This window comes from Caretta caretta, chromosome 7 (assembly GCF_965140235.1).
Source record: "Caretta caretta isolate rCarCar2 chromosome 7, rCarCar1.hap1, whole genome shotgun sequence".
In the NCBI taxonomy this organism is placed as follows: Eukaryota; Metazoa; Chordata; order Testudines; family Cheloniidae; genus Caretta; species Caretta caretta.
The window spans coordinates 73,117,245-73,132,605 of record NC_134212.1 but is presented as its reverse complement, the minus strand read 5'-3'; the positions used below and the strand labels follow the sequence as shown (position 1 = coordinate 73,132,605).

General features: G+C 44.0%; 1 protein-coding gene across 1 annotated transcript in view; it reads right to left on the bottom strand.

Annotated features, from left to right (window-relative positions):
* Positions 1–15,361, bottom strand: part of MMRN2 (multimerin 2) — a 53,336-nt gene that overhangs the window by 5,327 nt on the left and 32,648 nt on the right. The window contains exons 3-6 of the mRNA XM_048858863.2: positions 13,916–14,022; positions 6,586–6,657; positions 4,279–4,443; positions 178–2,115 (exon numbers count right to left, since the gene is read on the bottom strand). Coding sequence (XP_048714820.2) covers positions 178–2,115; positions 4,279–4,443; positions 6,586–6,657; positions 13,916–14,022 — 2,282 coding nt within the window. The remainder of the gene's footprint in view (positions 1–177; positions 2,116–4,278; positions 4,444–6,585; positions 6,658–13,915; positions 14,023–15,361) is intronic.

The following is a 15,361-nucleotide window of genomic DNA, read 5'->3' as shown; positions in this document are numbered from 1 at the left end:
TTATACCAGCCACTTCATACCAGCCACTGACTTTATACCAGCCAAGGAGCCAAATGCAATGTCAAATCTTGGATTGTATTGAGACACTGACCAGCTCCCACACTATATATACCATGCACCTGAAGTGTGCTGTGAGGCTCAGAAACAAGCTACAGCATGGGGAGGGGGAGAACGTACCTTTTTCCAAAAGCTCAGCCACTAGTTTATTTCTTCCATTTATAGTTTGCATGTGTTCTCTGTTCTCAGCAGTCTGTTTCTTGTCTCTCCTTTTTTGCTTCTCATGACCTTTTTGCTGCCTCCTCATCTTTTTGGTCATCATTGACTGAATCTTTGTAATGTCCAGACTTATGTTTGAGGCAACTAATTCTTCAGTCCTTCCAAATAGTTTTTGAAAAATCTGTAGATGGTCCTCAAAACTCTGTTTGGTGATTGCTAAATCTGCCCTCAGAATCTCCACTGAAATGCTGAGAGGTTCCACTAGATTTACTACAGTATGATTGCAGCAGTTATTGTTATCGTCCCTCCATGACTGATGCCTCTTAATGTCCATACTTAGATGTTTGATCTCTTTTTTTAGAGTCATGATATCATTATATGCTGGATTATCCACACTGTCATCCCTGGAAGCCTCATGGTTAGGCTCCATATGTTCTACATTGCTGTGTGGGCTCCTGACTTCCTCCAGAGTGTGTTTTGTTTGCTTTTTATGTTCGGGATGTTCAGGGACATTCTGAATATCATGGTTACTCTCACGACCCATCTCCAGGAAATTAAATCTTTTTGTAAGGGATTCTAAAGTCACATTTTGCTCTTTGAGTTTATCTGAGGTGTGTCTGAGAGCTTCTTGCAGTTGAGCTACTGATGATATTAAGGTGTTAGGGTTTTCTTCAGACAAGACCTCCATAATTTCTGCTCCCAACAAGGCCTCTAGTGCTGTTTCATGTCGCATTGCATCTTCCAAAAGAGAATTGAAAGAACTATTGAGATACTTGATGTGGCCGTGAATTTCCTCATCTTTCTTCTTCAGGAAGCCAATATCTTCTGACAAAATCTTAATCTGTGATTTAAGATGAGACATGCTGTCCATCAGTTGTCTGCTTTGGTCTTGTTGATAACCAAGAGACTGATGGATAGAATGAATAGCCGTGGACAGCTCTTCAATTTCACTCCTCAAGAGATCCTTGGAAGACGTCTCTAGGTGTTGCACTTCCTTTAAGTTTAGCTGGATATTCTCTAGGGAATGGGTGATATTCTTTTGATCTTCTTCCAGTATGTCAATGTCAGAAGATATTTTCTCACAATTGCACTCTCTCATGTACTTCAATAGATCCCAGTGGCTTTCTTGAAGATTTGAGAGGGTATAGTTCAGCTCCAATATCTGTCTTTGCAGAGATTCTTTGTTCTCTTCAATAATAAGTGATTTCTCCATTAAGGCTACTCTAAACTCCTCTGATTCATGCTTTGACTTGGCTTTTAAATCCTTAACCCATTTATCTAAAACAGTAATATCCTCAAAGGCCACATCTGACTCCATGTACAGTTCTTTAAGTTGCTTTGCATGCCCTATCAGGGTCTCATTGAGTTGCTTGATGGATAGCCAGGTAGCTTCATCTTTGTTGCCACAATATAAAGAGAGTCCTGTTAAGTTTCTGTTCAAAGTCTCAAGTTCATCTTCAAGGTTTTCTTTTTCTTGTTTCATGTCTGTCATGCTACTATTCAAAGCTAATAAATGGGACTGCTGTATCTTATGATACCTCTTGAGCTTCATATCAGTATCTGCCTTGATCATGGTGAGATTATAGTGAATGATAGTCTGCTGCATGTGTAGATGATTGCCTATTTCGCTTTTCAGCTGGTCCACTCTCACTACATTTTCTTGAACTTTTGATTCAAACTTAGTTCCTAGCTCCTGGAATTCCTTCTTGGGCACGGTGCTTTCTTGGAATTTCTCTATGCTTTTTTTATTGGCCTCCACATCCTTGGACAAGTTTCTTACCATGCTGGAGAGGTTCTGTAAGCTTTTATTGAAGCTTGCCCACATTGGGTTAAAATGTTCCCTCAGGAAACTCTCCACATGGGGAAACAACATTTGCTGAAGGAGCCTTTCAGGCAGTTCTGTAACACAGAATTAAATCGTACAACACACAATCTAAGAAAAATATTCCTATAAAACTAAAAGGAAAAATTTAAATGACATTTTGGGAAAATAAACCTTTCCAGGCTGGGACCAGATTTGGACAAGTACCTCCAGGTCACTGGCTAAGTGTTTTTCTGTGGTGACTGCCACAATATCCCCCCAAAATCTAAACTTTCCTTTAAAAGAGAATTAAGCTTGTAATACTTATGTCTAAGGCTGTGAGTCTGTCACAGAGGTCAAGGATTCTGTGACTTTCTCAGACCTCCACGACTTTTGCAGTGGCTAGTGCAGCTGACTGGAAGCAGCTCAGGCAGCCCCATGGCCAGCTGCACTGACCACTGCAGGGGCAGTCTTGGGCCACTGTGTCCCCCCCTTCCCCCCGCAGCAGCAGGATTTTGGGAGTAGGAGGGGGCTCAGGGCTGGGGCAGGAGCTTGGGGTGAGAGATGGGGTGAGGGTTATGCATGGCACTTATGTCGGAGGGCTCCCTGAAAGTGGCACCATGTCCCACTTGGGGTGGGGGCAGTGTGCGGATCCCCCTGGCTGTGCCTCCACCTAGGAGTAGAGGGACATGTCAGCGCTTCCGGGGAACCATGTGGACCTGGGTAGGGAGGTTGCTTGCCCTACCAATCCTGACCCCCCAATACCAAGTGGGAGTCCCTGACCACCCTCCCCCTCAGAGCATTCGCAGCACCCCTGGCTAACCCCTACCCGAGAGCACCCTAGTTTTAGTTAGGGGTATATAGTACAAGTCATGGACAGGTCACGGACCGTGAATTTTTGTTTACTGCCCATGACTTTTACTAAAAATACCCGTGACTAAAACATAGCCTTACTTATGGTTGGAAAAATAATCTTCTCATTTAAACTGAGCATAAGTCAATACAGTGTTGTCTTTCTGAGCCTGCAGCCACTTTGAAACAATAGCTCTGAGAAGTGTGAAGTGCCCCTGTTCATCTAAGAAGCATGTTAACTCTGAATTTATGATGATAATTTCTCAACTGGCCATTTTAGCAATGCCCCCACAAGTTACTATGTGTATCCCACAATTCCATAATGCCTTCCCCTCTGATACTTACCATGCAACTATATCAAATACAAAATTGTACAACACACTGAAATCTGAAAATTTAGGGACAGAATAACCTAAAATGACTTTAATAACAAACACAAAGGGATACTCAAACTTAAATATTACACTGGGCCTAGGCAGCATCTGCAAAGTTACCTATAACGGTATGTGATATCTTCTCTGTACTTGATGGTAACCAACTCAAACACTGATCCTTTCTCATTAAGGAACCAGGATCTCAGAACCCATGGTTCACTAGTAGGCCAAATTCAGCAGTGAAAAGTATGTATGGAGTACAGGCTGGTTTGGAGAATTCAGACACTCACTCTTATGTAACTTCCACCAATCTTGAATTCAGTATAATGTGTGTGCAATGGCTGTGCAAAAACTTACACAGTAAAGGGAGGAAGGTGAAGGGCACAACGGGAAAAGAAATTAACAAGTAAATGTAAGGAGCCTGCTTTCTCTTACACAGTGAATTGCTTTTCCTGATACTCATTCTTCAGCCATTGTGGCATGTAAATTACATTAAGTTATGCCAAATAAATTCAATTTAAACTATGCTATGGTTTACACCCACTTTACACCCCAATTTGTCACAGGGTAATTTGACTCAGCGACTTCCAGGGGAATTGCTCTCATTTACCCCATATCTGGATTTGGCTCACTCTAAGCAAGTCCATTTTTTAATCAGAGGTGTGATTGCAGCATATGTAGATATACCTTTATATATAGATATATAGTATACCTTTTTAGTGACCTTTGATCTAACTAGCACAAGTACCATTAGCAATGAAACTGTGGACAAACCTGCCGGGGACATTGGGTCTGTACTCAAGCATCTAGTCTGTGCCGCCAAAACTTCAGTGCTATAGTTTGAGATAGTTCAATCAAAGCTAACACAAGTATGTCTCCACATGCTGCAATCATATCTCTGGAGTGCAGATACACCCTAAAAATTGAAGTAAAGCCCTACAGAATACCAGGTTCTAGTTTCTAGATTTTCTTTCTGGTATATATGAATCTACAATGCCAGCTTGAACACTGATGTATCTGTGCCAATCCTCTCACCAGATTTACTCAGGTTCAGTTTTAACGTCATGGTGGTAATGTTGTTTTCAAGTAGATTCTGTAAATCTCCGGCTGACTGATGAATATCATTCTGAAGATCTTCCAGAAGTCCCTTATGATGCTGAATAGTTTTCATAATTTCTTTTGCCTGCAGTGATGTCAACACTAATTGCAAAATGAAAGAAAGTGATCAGCCACACAATATCCAGCAATCAACAGTGTGAAAAGTGCACCCCAACCGGGTGCAGGCTCTGTACCAACTCCTGTATTCCTTACTCACTGAGTAAAGATTTAATTCATCCTTGAGTCTTCCAGTGACTCTATAAACAAAAGGCTTTTGGGGACATGACATATAAGCTCACGTAAACGTGTAGTCCCAGTTATTTCAATGGGCGTATTATAATGACAGCCCTCCGCCACACCATAAGCATCTCTTGCAGAATAAGAGCTTTCAAGTCAGTTGCCTAAGGTTACAGCTACACTGCAACTGGACGATGTGATTCCCAGCTCAGGAAGATGTATATGGTCAAGCTAGCACACTAAAATAACAGTATGGCCACAGCTTCACAGGCAGCAGCTCAATCTAGGTGCCCATGCTATCACAGCCATCCTGCTATTTTAACATACTAGTTCAAGCAGGGATAGCGTATGTATGTCTATCCAAGCTGGGAATCACACCACCTAACTGCAGTGCCAGATGTACCCTAAAAGGAAAGCAAAGTTGGTCTACCTACAAATCACACATAATTGGAGAGCTGGTTGGGAATTTTTTGACAAAAAACAGTTTTTAATTGGGAATGTTTCTCAGGTCCAAGATAGAATTTCTGGTCAAAACTGGAGGGCGGGGGGAAGAGAATAGAAGAGCTGCTTGGCCAGGATTTGAACCTGGGTCTTCCACATCCTATCTTAGAACCCTAACCATCAGGCTACTGGCTATTCAAGGATGGGGGTGGGGAGGTTTTTTCCCAAAAAATATCAAAAGGTCTTTGTTTCATCCCACTGCAGAACAGGAACTTTTTTTAAATCGTGAAAATTTTCATGGGAGGGGAGAAAATATTTTCAATCCAGCTCTATTTGACTTCACCTTCATTAAAAATATTTTATACTCTCAACTCTCCTTGCAGCAGCTATTTATGCAAGCTGAGCTCAGTGTTGGAGAGAGGACAGTGCCTTCCAAGGCTGTAACATTGCCCTAAAGCTAGCTGTTAGGAGATATTTAATAGCACTTAAAAACTGCACCATTTCTCAGAGGCACAAGGAACCAGTACATGTGGTCAGACTGACAGGACAGAGTACTGAGGTAGGGCTCTACAGCACTAAGTCCATAGTAATGCCAACAGAGCCTTGGGCAGGTCTATTTTATTAATGACTAAAATACCATTTTGATGGGTTGTTTTTCTGATAAGTATTCTGAGCGATAGGTTTCCACTTCTTGACAATGGTAGAATTCACCTTGGAGGATGAGCAATTTCATGTTAAAATCCCCAAAACAGTGAAAGAATTAACTGTTTGTATTAGTTGGTAATCTCATCTCATTTGATACAAAGTTGTAGAATGGTTACTTTAATTTCCCTGGGTATTCTTGTATTACAAGTCAGTCTAGGGCAGCCAGAGACCAAAAAGACAGTTAGCACTTCAGGGCAGGTATGTAGGAGGGATAGCTCAGTGGTTTGAGCATTGGCCTGCTAAACCCAGGGTTGTGAGTTCAATCCTTGAGGGGGCCATTTGGGATCTGGGGCAAAAATTGGGGATTGGTCCTGTTTTGAGCAGGGGGTTGGACTAGATGACCTCCTGAGGTCCCTTCCATCCCTGATATTCTATTATTTGTACAGTGCCAAAGTCTATGGGAGCTGCCTGGTGTTCAGTACATTTTAAAAAAGCAGGCTACTTATTTAGGTGCCTACCTATTGGCAAAGGAGTCTAACGGGGTACCCAATTTTGAAAATCTGGGTCACTTTGACACAGGATCCTGCCAAGCTTGAGACAAACTTACAGGCTCACAAAAAGGGATTCCCTTACACTGAAGGGTCGGGGAGCATCTTATACTGAACAAACGATCTCTTCTTCCATGATCATTTGTAGAAATGTTATACAGGGTTAACACAAACAAGATGTATACACTTAAAGAATTCTCACCAACTGAAGGGGAAAGGCTTTCCCAAAGCAAGCAAATTCACTATATAGACAGCTATTGTCCATACAGAGCATGTATACAGCTGCTGAAAAGTCCTTCCTCTCATTGTATACATCTGTTTTTATGAGATTAAAGAGATGAAGTGAAGCAGTGAGTTAAGTTCAGGAACATACTTTTGCTTGAGAATGCTTCTCCATCTTCCAGTCCTTCTGTATGATTAGCTGGCAGTGGAACAAAATTGGGATCTGCAATTGAGATTTGATAAATTGCATATTAATGGCACAGTCTGTTTTCCCCCTTCTGTAAGTTGTTTCACACAAGTCAACTACTCAAAACAGAAAGGATCTCTTTTCATTTTATACATATAGAAGCTGACCTTCAGCTGGTGTAAATTATGACAGCACTGTTAAAGGCAATGAAGCTATGTCAATTTACATGTTAAGGATCTGCCCCTTGTTGTCTGTGTTAATTAAATTCCACCTCTACCATGAAGCATTCCAGATATTAAACTATTCTGTCTACCCACTTGCCCAGTTACTGCACTCATCTTTGTAATATCACACGTCAGTCTGTATTGCTTTTTAATTGCTTGTACATTTAAATCCCATCCCAACCACACCCATATGAATAAAGACTCCAAGGTCAGACCTTTGGATTACAAGTTCCTCAGGGCAGTGAATCTTTTCCTGGACTGGAACAGTTACCTATTTTACAGTGCCACAAGCTTATAGCATTGCTTAAATAATAATAAAATCTCAGTGGATCTATTCTATTCATGATTTATTGACCTTTAAGAAATGAGCTAGGAAGGACAGTACACGGTTAACATTTAGTTCAAAAGCTTAGGTTGAAAATTGGACCTGCCTTATACATTTTAACAGTTTTGGAGGGAATGTCTGTGTGTTCTACATATATTTAAAATTTTTAAATCCCTACAAATTACTAGTGTTTTTTGGCTTCCACCAAATCTCTGCAAATTCCTTTTTATGACTACAGTTAACTAAAAATCCCTGCACAGTGTTGTTATCAGCTGTGACAGACCCAGACCAGTGGGGTACAGGAGTCTGGTAAAAGGCAAATATACTGGCTACTGATGAATAGTTTTCTGTTGCCTGAGTGACCAGAGCAGGGGTTCCCCTAGAGGAACCAGGAACCTGCTAGAACCAATTAAGACAGGCAAGCTAATTAAGACACCTGAAGCCAATTAAGAACTTACTAGAATCAATTATGCCAGGCAGGCTAATCAGGAAACCTGGTTTAAAAAGGACCTCCTATCAGTTAGTTGGGGAAGGGGACATGAAAGGAGCAGGGAGTGAGAAGGCATGCTGCTGGAGGACTGAGGAGTACAAGTGTGATCAGGCTTCAGGAGGAAGATCCTGCAGTGAGGATAAAGAAGGTGCTGGGGGAAGGCCATGGGGAAGTAGCCCAGGGAGTTGTAGCTGTCATGCAGCTGATACAGGAGACATTGTAGACAGCTGCTATCCACAGGGCCCTGGGCTGGAACCCGGTGTAGAGGGCGGACCCGGGTTCCCCCCACCCCCGCAACTCCTGATCGGACACAGGAGGAGTTGACCTGGTCTGTGAGAAACACCAGAAGGGAAGGTCTTATTTGGAAAGGGATCTGGCCTGTCCCCAACCCACTAGGTGGGACACAGAGACTGCAGGGATTGTTTTCCGTTTCCCCCATGCTGGCCAGTGATGAGGTTAGCTGAGTGAACGGCAGGTTTGAGCCTCTAGCAGAAATGGCCAAACTGAGAGCTGCCGTGAATCTCTGAGGCAAGCAAATCTGCCAAAAAAAAAAAAAAAGCAGGATCCACCAAGGCAGAGGAGGAACTTTGTCACACTGGTGCCAGGAGTGGGATCTGGTGCACCACGTGGCGGAAGAAGGAGGGTGTTTAGAAAAAAAAAAAAGGCATCCGCAGCTGTCTGAAAAGACCTACCCCAAGAAAAGAAACCCTTCGAACAGGTGAGGGCGTCTCCCGCTTTAACGCCAGACCAGAAGAATGAGGTGTCTGAGATGATCTTCTGGAACCAAGATGTGTTCTCGACAAAACTGGGTCGAACAACTGAGACATATCACCACATCATCACGAACCCTGGGGCCAGAATAACAATGAGGCCCTACCAGGTGCCAGCAGCCAAAAGAGAGGAAATAAAAGCAGAAGTAAAAAAAATGCTGGAGTTGGGGATCAGTGAAGAATCCCAGTCAGTGGTCCAGCCCAATCATGTTAGTGCCCAAACCTGATGGCACCACAAGGTTTTGCAATGACTTCCAGCGACTAAACGAAGTATCCCAGTTCAATGCGTACCCCATACTTTGCATAGATAAACTAGTAGACTGTATGGGCAATGCCCGGTACTTGACTACCCTAGACTTGACAAAGGGGTACTGGCAGATTCCCCTTGCTGAAGAAGCAAAAGAAAAGACTGCGTTCTCCACACCAGAAAGTCTTTTCCAATATACTGTCCTTCCTTTTGGACTACATGGGGCCCCAGCTACCTTCCAGCACCTCAAGGACAAGCTATTACGCCCCCAGAATCATTATGCTGCTGCCTACCTGGATGATGTGTTTCAGAGTAACAGCCGTGTTAGTCTGTATTCACAAAAAGAAAAGGAGTACTTGTGGCACCTTAGAGACTAACCAATTTATTTGAGCATAAGCTTTCGTGAGCTACAGCTCACTTCATCGGATGCATACTGTGGAAATATGCATCCGATGAAGTGAGCTGTAGCTCACAAAAGCTTATGCTCAAATAAATTGGTTAGTCTCTAAGGTGCCACTGGATGATGTGGTCATTCATACCCCAGACTGGGAAACCCACCTAGAGAAGGTGGAAGCAGTCCTCGATACCTTCAGGAGAGCTGGCCTTACAGCAAACCCTGCCAAGCGTGCCGTAGGGTTTACAGGGGCCAAATATTTTGGCTACATTGTGGGAAAAGGTCTGGTAAAACCCAACTGAATAAGTTAGAGGCCATCCAAAATTGGCCCCGACCAAGTCGCAAGAAACAAGTCTGGGCATTCCTAGGTGTGGTGGAGTATTACCGACTATTTATCCCACACTTTCCCACAAGGGCAAGCCCTCTGACAGACCTAGTGAAGGCCCGTGGACCTGATCTGGTGAGATGGTCTGACGCAGCAGAGAGAGCATTCACAGACCTACGGACTGCCCTCTGCAGTAACCCCATACTGATAGCCCCAGATTTCACCAAGGAATTTATCCTGCAGATGGATGCATCAGAAGTAGGGTTGCGGGCTGTCCTACCACAGATGGTCAGGGAGGAAGAACACTCAATTCTCTACCTCAGTAGGAAACTCCTTCCAAGGGAACAAAAATATGCAGTGGTGGAGAGAGAGTGCCTTGCTGTAAAATGGGCCATGGAAACGTTGCGCTACTACCTACTTGGGGGCAGATTTGTCCTCGTGACCGACCATGCCCCTCTTCAATGGATGCAGCGGAATAAGGAGAAGCACGCAAGGGTGACCAGGTGGTTCTTATCCCTCCAACCTTTCCAGTTCCATGTGCAACACGGAGCAGGGAGCCATCACAGCAACGCTGATGGTTTGTCACATGTGCACTGTCTGGCATCCCAAGCTTCCCAACCCCTTGGTGTTGAGCAGGGGGGAGGGATATCTGACAGACCCAGACCAGTGGGATACAGGAGTCTGGTAGAAGGCAAATATACTGGCCACTGGATGAATAGTTTTCTGTTCCCTGAGTGACTAGAGCAGGGGCTGCCCTAGAGGAGTCAAGAACCTGCTAGAACCAATTAAGACAGACAAGCTAATTAAGACACCTGGAGCCAATTAAGAACTTACTAGAATCAATTATGCCAGGCAGGCTAATCAGGACACCTGGTTTAAAAAGGACCTCCCATCAGTTAGTTGCAGGGGTGCGCAAGGAGCAGGGAGTGAGAAGGCGTGCTGCTGGAGGAGTGAAGAGTTCAAGCGTGACCAGGCTTCAGGAGGAAGATCCTGCAGTGAGGATAAAGAAGGTGCTGGGGGAAGACCATGGGGAAGTAGCCCAGGGAGTTGTAGCTGTCATGCAGCTGATACAGGAGACATTGTAGACAGCTGCTATCCACAGGGCCCTGGGCTGGAACCCGGTGTAGAGGGTGGGCCCGGGTTCCCCCCACCCCCACAACTCCTGATCGGACACAGGAGGAGTTGACCTGGTCTGTGAGAAGCACCAGAAGGGAAGGTCTAATTTGGAAAGGGATCTGGCCTGTCCCCAACCCACTAGGTGGGACACAGAGACTGCAGGGATTGTTCTCTGTTTCCCCCATGCTGGCCAGTGATGCGGTTAGCTGAGTAAATGGCAGGTTTGAGCCTCTAGCAGAAGTGGCCAGACTGAGGGCTGCCATGAACCTCTGAGGCAAGCATATCCGCCAAAAAAAACAAAAAACGCAGGACCCACCAAGGCAGAGGAGGAACTTTGTCACGTAGCCATAATACTGTTGTGCAAATGGGAAATTAAAGAGAGGGTAGCTGTGTTTAATCTCTTCTCTGTAACGCTCATTTACCAAACAAAATGCACTACATTTGATGGTATTTCTTCTAACAGTATAAATGAAAGAATGGCCAGTAGTATTATATGTTTCAAAATCTGCAGTGCTTTACAGAGGGCTAGATCTGCCCTCCAAAAAAAAAAAAAATGCCAACTCCACAAAGGGAAAAAGAAACTCCATTTTAAATTACAGAATAGATGGACAAGTGAGTGAGATAAGGATTCACCTTCCTTGACTTGTTCTCACTGTGGCCTCCTTAATTACAAAGAGAAGTTGTCTAATAATAATAATAATATTGTAGTTTGGGCTTCTTGCTCCTTTTCTGAGCATGATCAACAAGCATTTTTGTATGCAGTGTTGTTGTAGCCATCTTGGTCCCAGGATATTAGCGACTAGGTGGGTGAGGTAATATTACCTAATCCACAATGCATTACTATGTCAACCAGGCAGCTGTCAGTTTCCCCTATTTTGTGGAGGGCAGCGAGTATAGGATCCACTAATTTTGTTTGGAATTGAATACATCATGATCTCTCTAGTAACTGATCTGCTGCTGTAAACTGACCTAGTCACCAGCCTTCACTTGGAATTTAGTCCTGGCAGGGTAGACTGCTGTAGGCTCAACTGAGGTAGAAATGTGGCAAACAGACCTTTCATCATGTGTGATGAGCATGACAGCAGGCTTCTAGATGACTGTTTGCAGCCATTTGGCTACTAATAATGTCAAACTAGCAGCAGATTAGGGGAATAGAAGTCCTGAGAAGATGAGCCATGTTAGTGGCCTCACATCTTAGACGTGTAACAGTCTTTTAAAAAAAAATATAGAAATCTAAAACAGAATGAAAGCCTTAACAGAAGGTCTAATGCAGAAAATAAAGTCCTGTTGCTCAGCTTAGATCTCTTGTTCCTAAGGGTATGTCTACACTATGAAATTAGGTCGATTTTATAGAAGTCGATTTTTAGAAACCAATTTTAAACAGTCGATTGTGTATGTCCACACTAAGCGCATAAGGTCTGCAGAGTGTCCTCACTACCGTGGCTAGCATCGACTTACAGAGGGGTGCACTGTGGGTAGCTATCCCACAGTTCCCGCAGTCTCCGCTGCCCATTGGAATTCTGGGTTAAGTTCCCAATGCCTGGTGGGGCAAAAACATTGTCGCAGGTGGTTTTGGGTAAATGTCGTCAGGCCCCCTTCCCTCCCTCCTTGAAAGCAATGGCAGACAATCGTTTCACACCTTTTTTCCTTGGTTACCTAAGGAGACGCCATACCACAGCAAGCACGGAGCCCGCTCAGCTCACCGTCACCGTACATCTCCTGGGTGCTGCTGGCAGATGTGGTACTGCATTGCTTCACAGCAGCAGCTCCTTCCCTTCGCAGCAGACAGTGCAGTAGGACTGATAGCCGTCGTATGTCTCCTGGGTGCTCCTGGCAGACCTCGATGAGGTTGATCAGGGGTGCCTGGACAAACATCGCTATTCTATGTGCACCAAATGGGAGCCAGAGACTCCAGGTCATTCTCTTCTTTAAGTTTCATCTCATGGAGATTCAGTCCTGCCTGCAATATCATGCACACTGGAGGCTTCTGCCTCAGGCTGCTCTCCCAGCCAGCAGCACTGCGTGGTCGCACCTACCCCAGCCTACCCTTGCTCCCATGGCTCATGAAGCCTGGACAGTAGTAAGCGGGAGACATTTATGGCGGGGTGGGAGGTTAAGGCAAATAGCCTGGCATCTGATTTTGAGCACCCAGACACCAGGGCGATTAGAAGAGCACAGCAAGGTGCATTGCATATCAGAGAGGCTTTGAAAACCAGTTTCATGACTGGCCAGGCTTCAGTGTGACAGTTGTGTGTGTTTCTCCTTGATGCAAACCCGCCCCCTTTGTTGATTTTAATTCCCTGTAAGCCAACCACCCTCCCCCCTTTGAAATAAAGTAACTATTGTTTTGAAACCATGCATTCTTTCTTTATTAATTTAAAAAAGAGAGATATTGGACAAAGTAGCCCAGGTGGGGTGGGAGAGGAGGGAAGGACAAGGCCACATTGCTTATTGTAGCCACACTAAAAATCAAACTGTTTGAATGACAGCCTTCTATTGCTTGGGCCATCCTCTGCAGTAGAGTAGCTGGGTGCTCGGAGCCTCCCCCTCCGCATTCTTGGGCGTCTGGGTGAGGAGGCTATGGAACATGGGGAGGAGGGTAGGCAGTTATACAGTCGATGCAGCGGGGGTCTGTGCTCTTGTTGGCTTTCCTGAAGCTCCAACAGATGCTTCATGTCCGTTTGCTCCCCCATTAGCCTCAGCATCGCGTCCTGCCTCCACTCTTTGCGCTCACTTAATTCTTTCCTGGCCTCTGCCACTGAATGCCTCCATGCATCAAGCTGTGCCCTGTCAGTGTGGGAGGACTGCATGAGCTCGGAAAACATGTCATCGCAAGTGCGTTTTTTTCACTTTCTAATCTGTGATAACCTGAGGAACAGAGATGATACTGGGAGCATAGAAACATTCTACGCTCTACCATTCTGAGGGGACTGCATGGTCATCTGTGCTGCTGAGTGCTGGTGAGTTCGCCACGCTGACCAAACAGGAAATGAAATTCAAAAGTTTCTGGAGCTTTTCCTGCGTACCTGGCTAGTGCATCAGAGTTCAAAGTGCTGTCCAGAGCTGTCACAATGGAGCACTCTGGGATAACTCCTGGAGGCCAATACCATCAATTTGTGTCTGAACTACCCCAAATTCGACCCAGCAAGGTCGATTTTTGCGCTACTCCCCTTGTTGGGGAGCACAGAAGTCGATTTTAAGAGCCCTTCAGGTCGGCAGAACAGGGTTGGTTGCGTGGACACAGTCATTTTTAAATCGGCCTAACATGGCTAAATTCGACCTAACCCCATAGTGTAGACCAGGTCTTATTATTTAAAAAAGAGAAGTTCTCCCTGCCCCTCCAAAACCCACCATGATTGGTGTCTAGTCTTAATTCTCACATTCACTTTTGAACTTTCCTTACCACGGTGTTCACAGTTCTCGCCAATATAACCAGGGCAGCATTTCCAGTGCAAAGAGTTTAAAACCTTCTGCTTCACACGATATACTGGCTTCAAATTTGCCCTATACCTGGAAAATGAAAAACATGACACTAGGGACCTGATCCTCAACTGGTATAAATCTCCACCAGCTGAGAATATGGTCCTATATTGTACTAGATGGCTAGTACAAAAAATTAAGAAATCAAATAACAACAACATGCATCCATGCTGCTCAACAGAGCATTCTGACAGTAGTGAGAGTGCTCTTTTCCACCTCCATGAACTGTGATTTGATTTTCATATTTTTTTTTAAGTAAACCCCTCGCCACAGGCCTCTTGCAAAAAAGAAGTATCATTGTGATAGTTATAAAGGAGTCCAGTGTTAGCAACTGAATGTTAGTTTCCGTAGTGTCTTGCAAATGTAAAGCCAGTCACACTCAGAGGTGGAGATTACCATTTGTTAATTCGCAGAGCTCCAACAACTTGTTCCACTCTGTACAGTAGAACCTCAGAGTTAGGAATAGGGTGACCAGACAGCAAGTGTGAAAAATCGGGACAGGAGGTGGGGGAGAATAGGAGCCTATATAAGAAAAAGACCCAAAAATTGGGACTGTCCCATAAAATAGGGACATCTGGTCACCCTAGTTAGGAACACCTCAGGAATGAAGGTTGTTCATAACTCTCAAATGTTCATAACTGTGAACAAAACATTATGGCTGTTCTTTCAAAAGTTTACAACTGAACATTGATTTAATACAGCTTTGAAACTTTACTATGCAGAAGAAAAATGCTGCTTTCCCTTAATTTTTTTTAGTAGTTTACATTTAACACAATACTTTATTTGCCTTTCTTCCTCCCCCCCCCCCCCGCCCATATCTGCTACTGCCTGATTGTGTACTACAAATGAGGTGTGTGGTTGACTGGTCAGTTTGTAACTCTGGTGTTTGTAACTCTGAAGTTCTACTGTAATTGCTTCCACAAGTGTTGGAGTTAGACTAAATTCCAGAAGTGTTGTGGTCTCCTATATGGTGGCCTTAACGGGACCCACAATTGCAGTTTTTGTTATTGGTGTATCTATCAGAAACACCACTGAAGGGTTATACGTTCAGGTCCAAATTTCACTCAAAATCAAAATGCCAACTGGAATATCTTGTGACTTTTAAAAACAAATCATAATAGAAACTAATTTAAACAGACGTTCTACTGCCGTTTGCAGCACAACGCTAGTACCAGAGAAAATTTAAAACTGGCTTAAAACAGGCTATAAACAAACACAAAATTGGACAGTCTACTTTCATTGTTCAGAGCAATGGACAAATTAATGCATGAATAACTTACAAATAAGATTTTTTTTAAAATGTAATAAATTAATAACATGGGTGAGAATGTGTGGGTGAATATTAAGTGTATTATTTTTAACCAGAAAG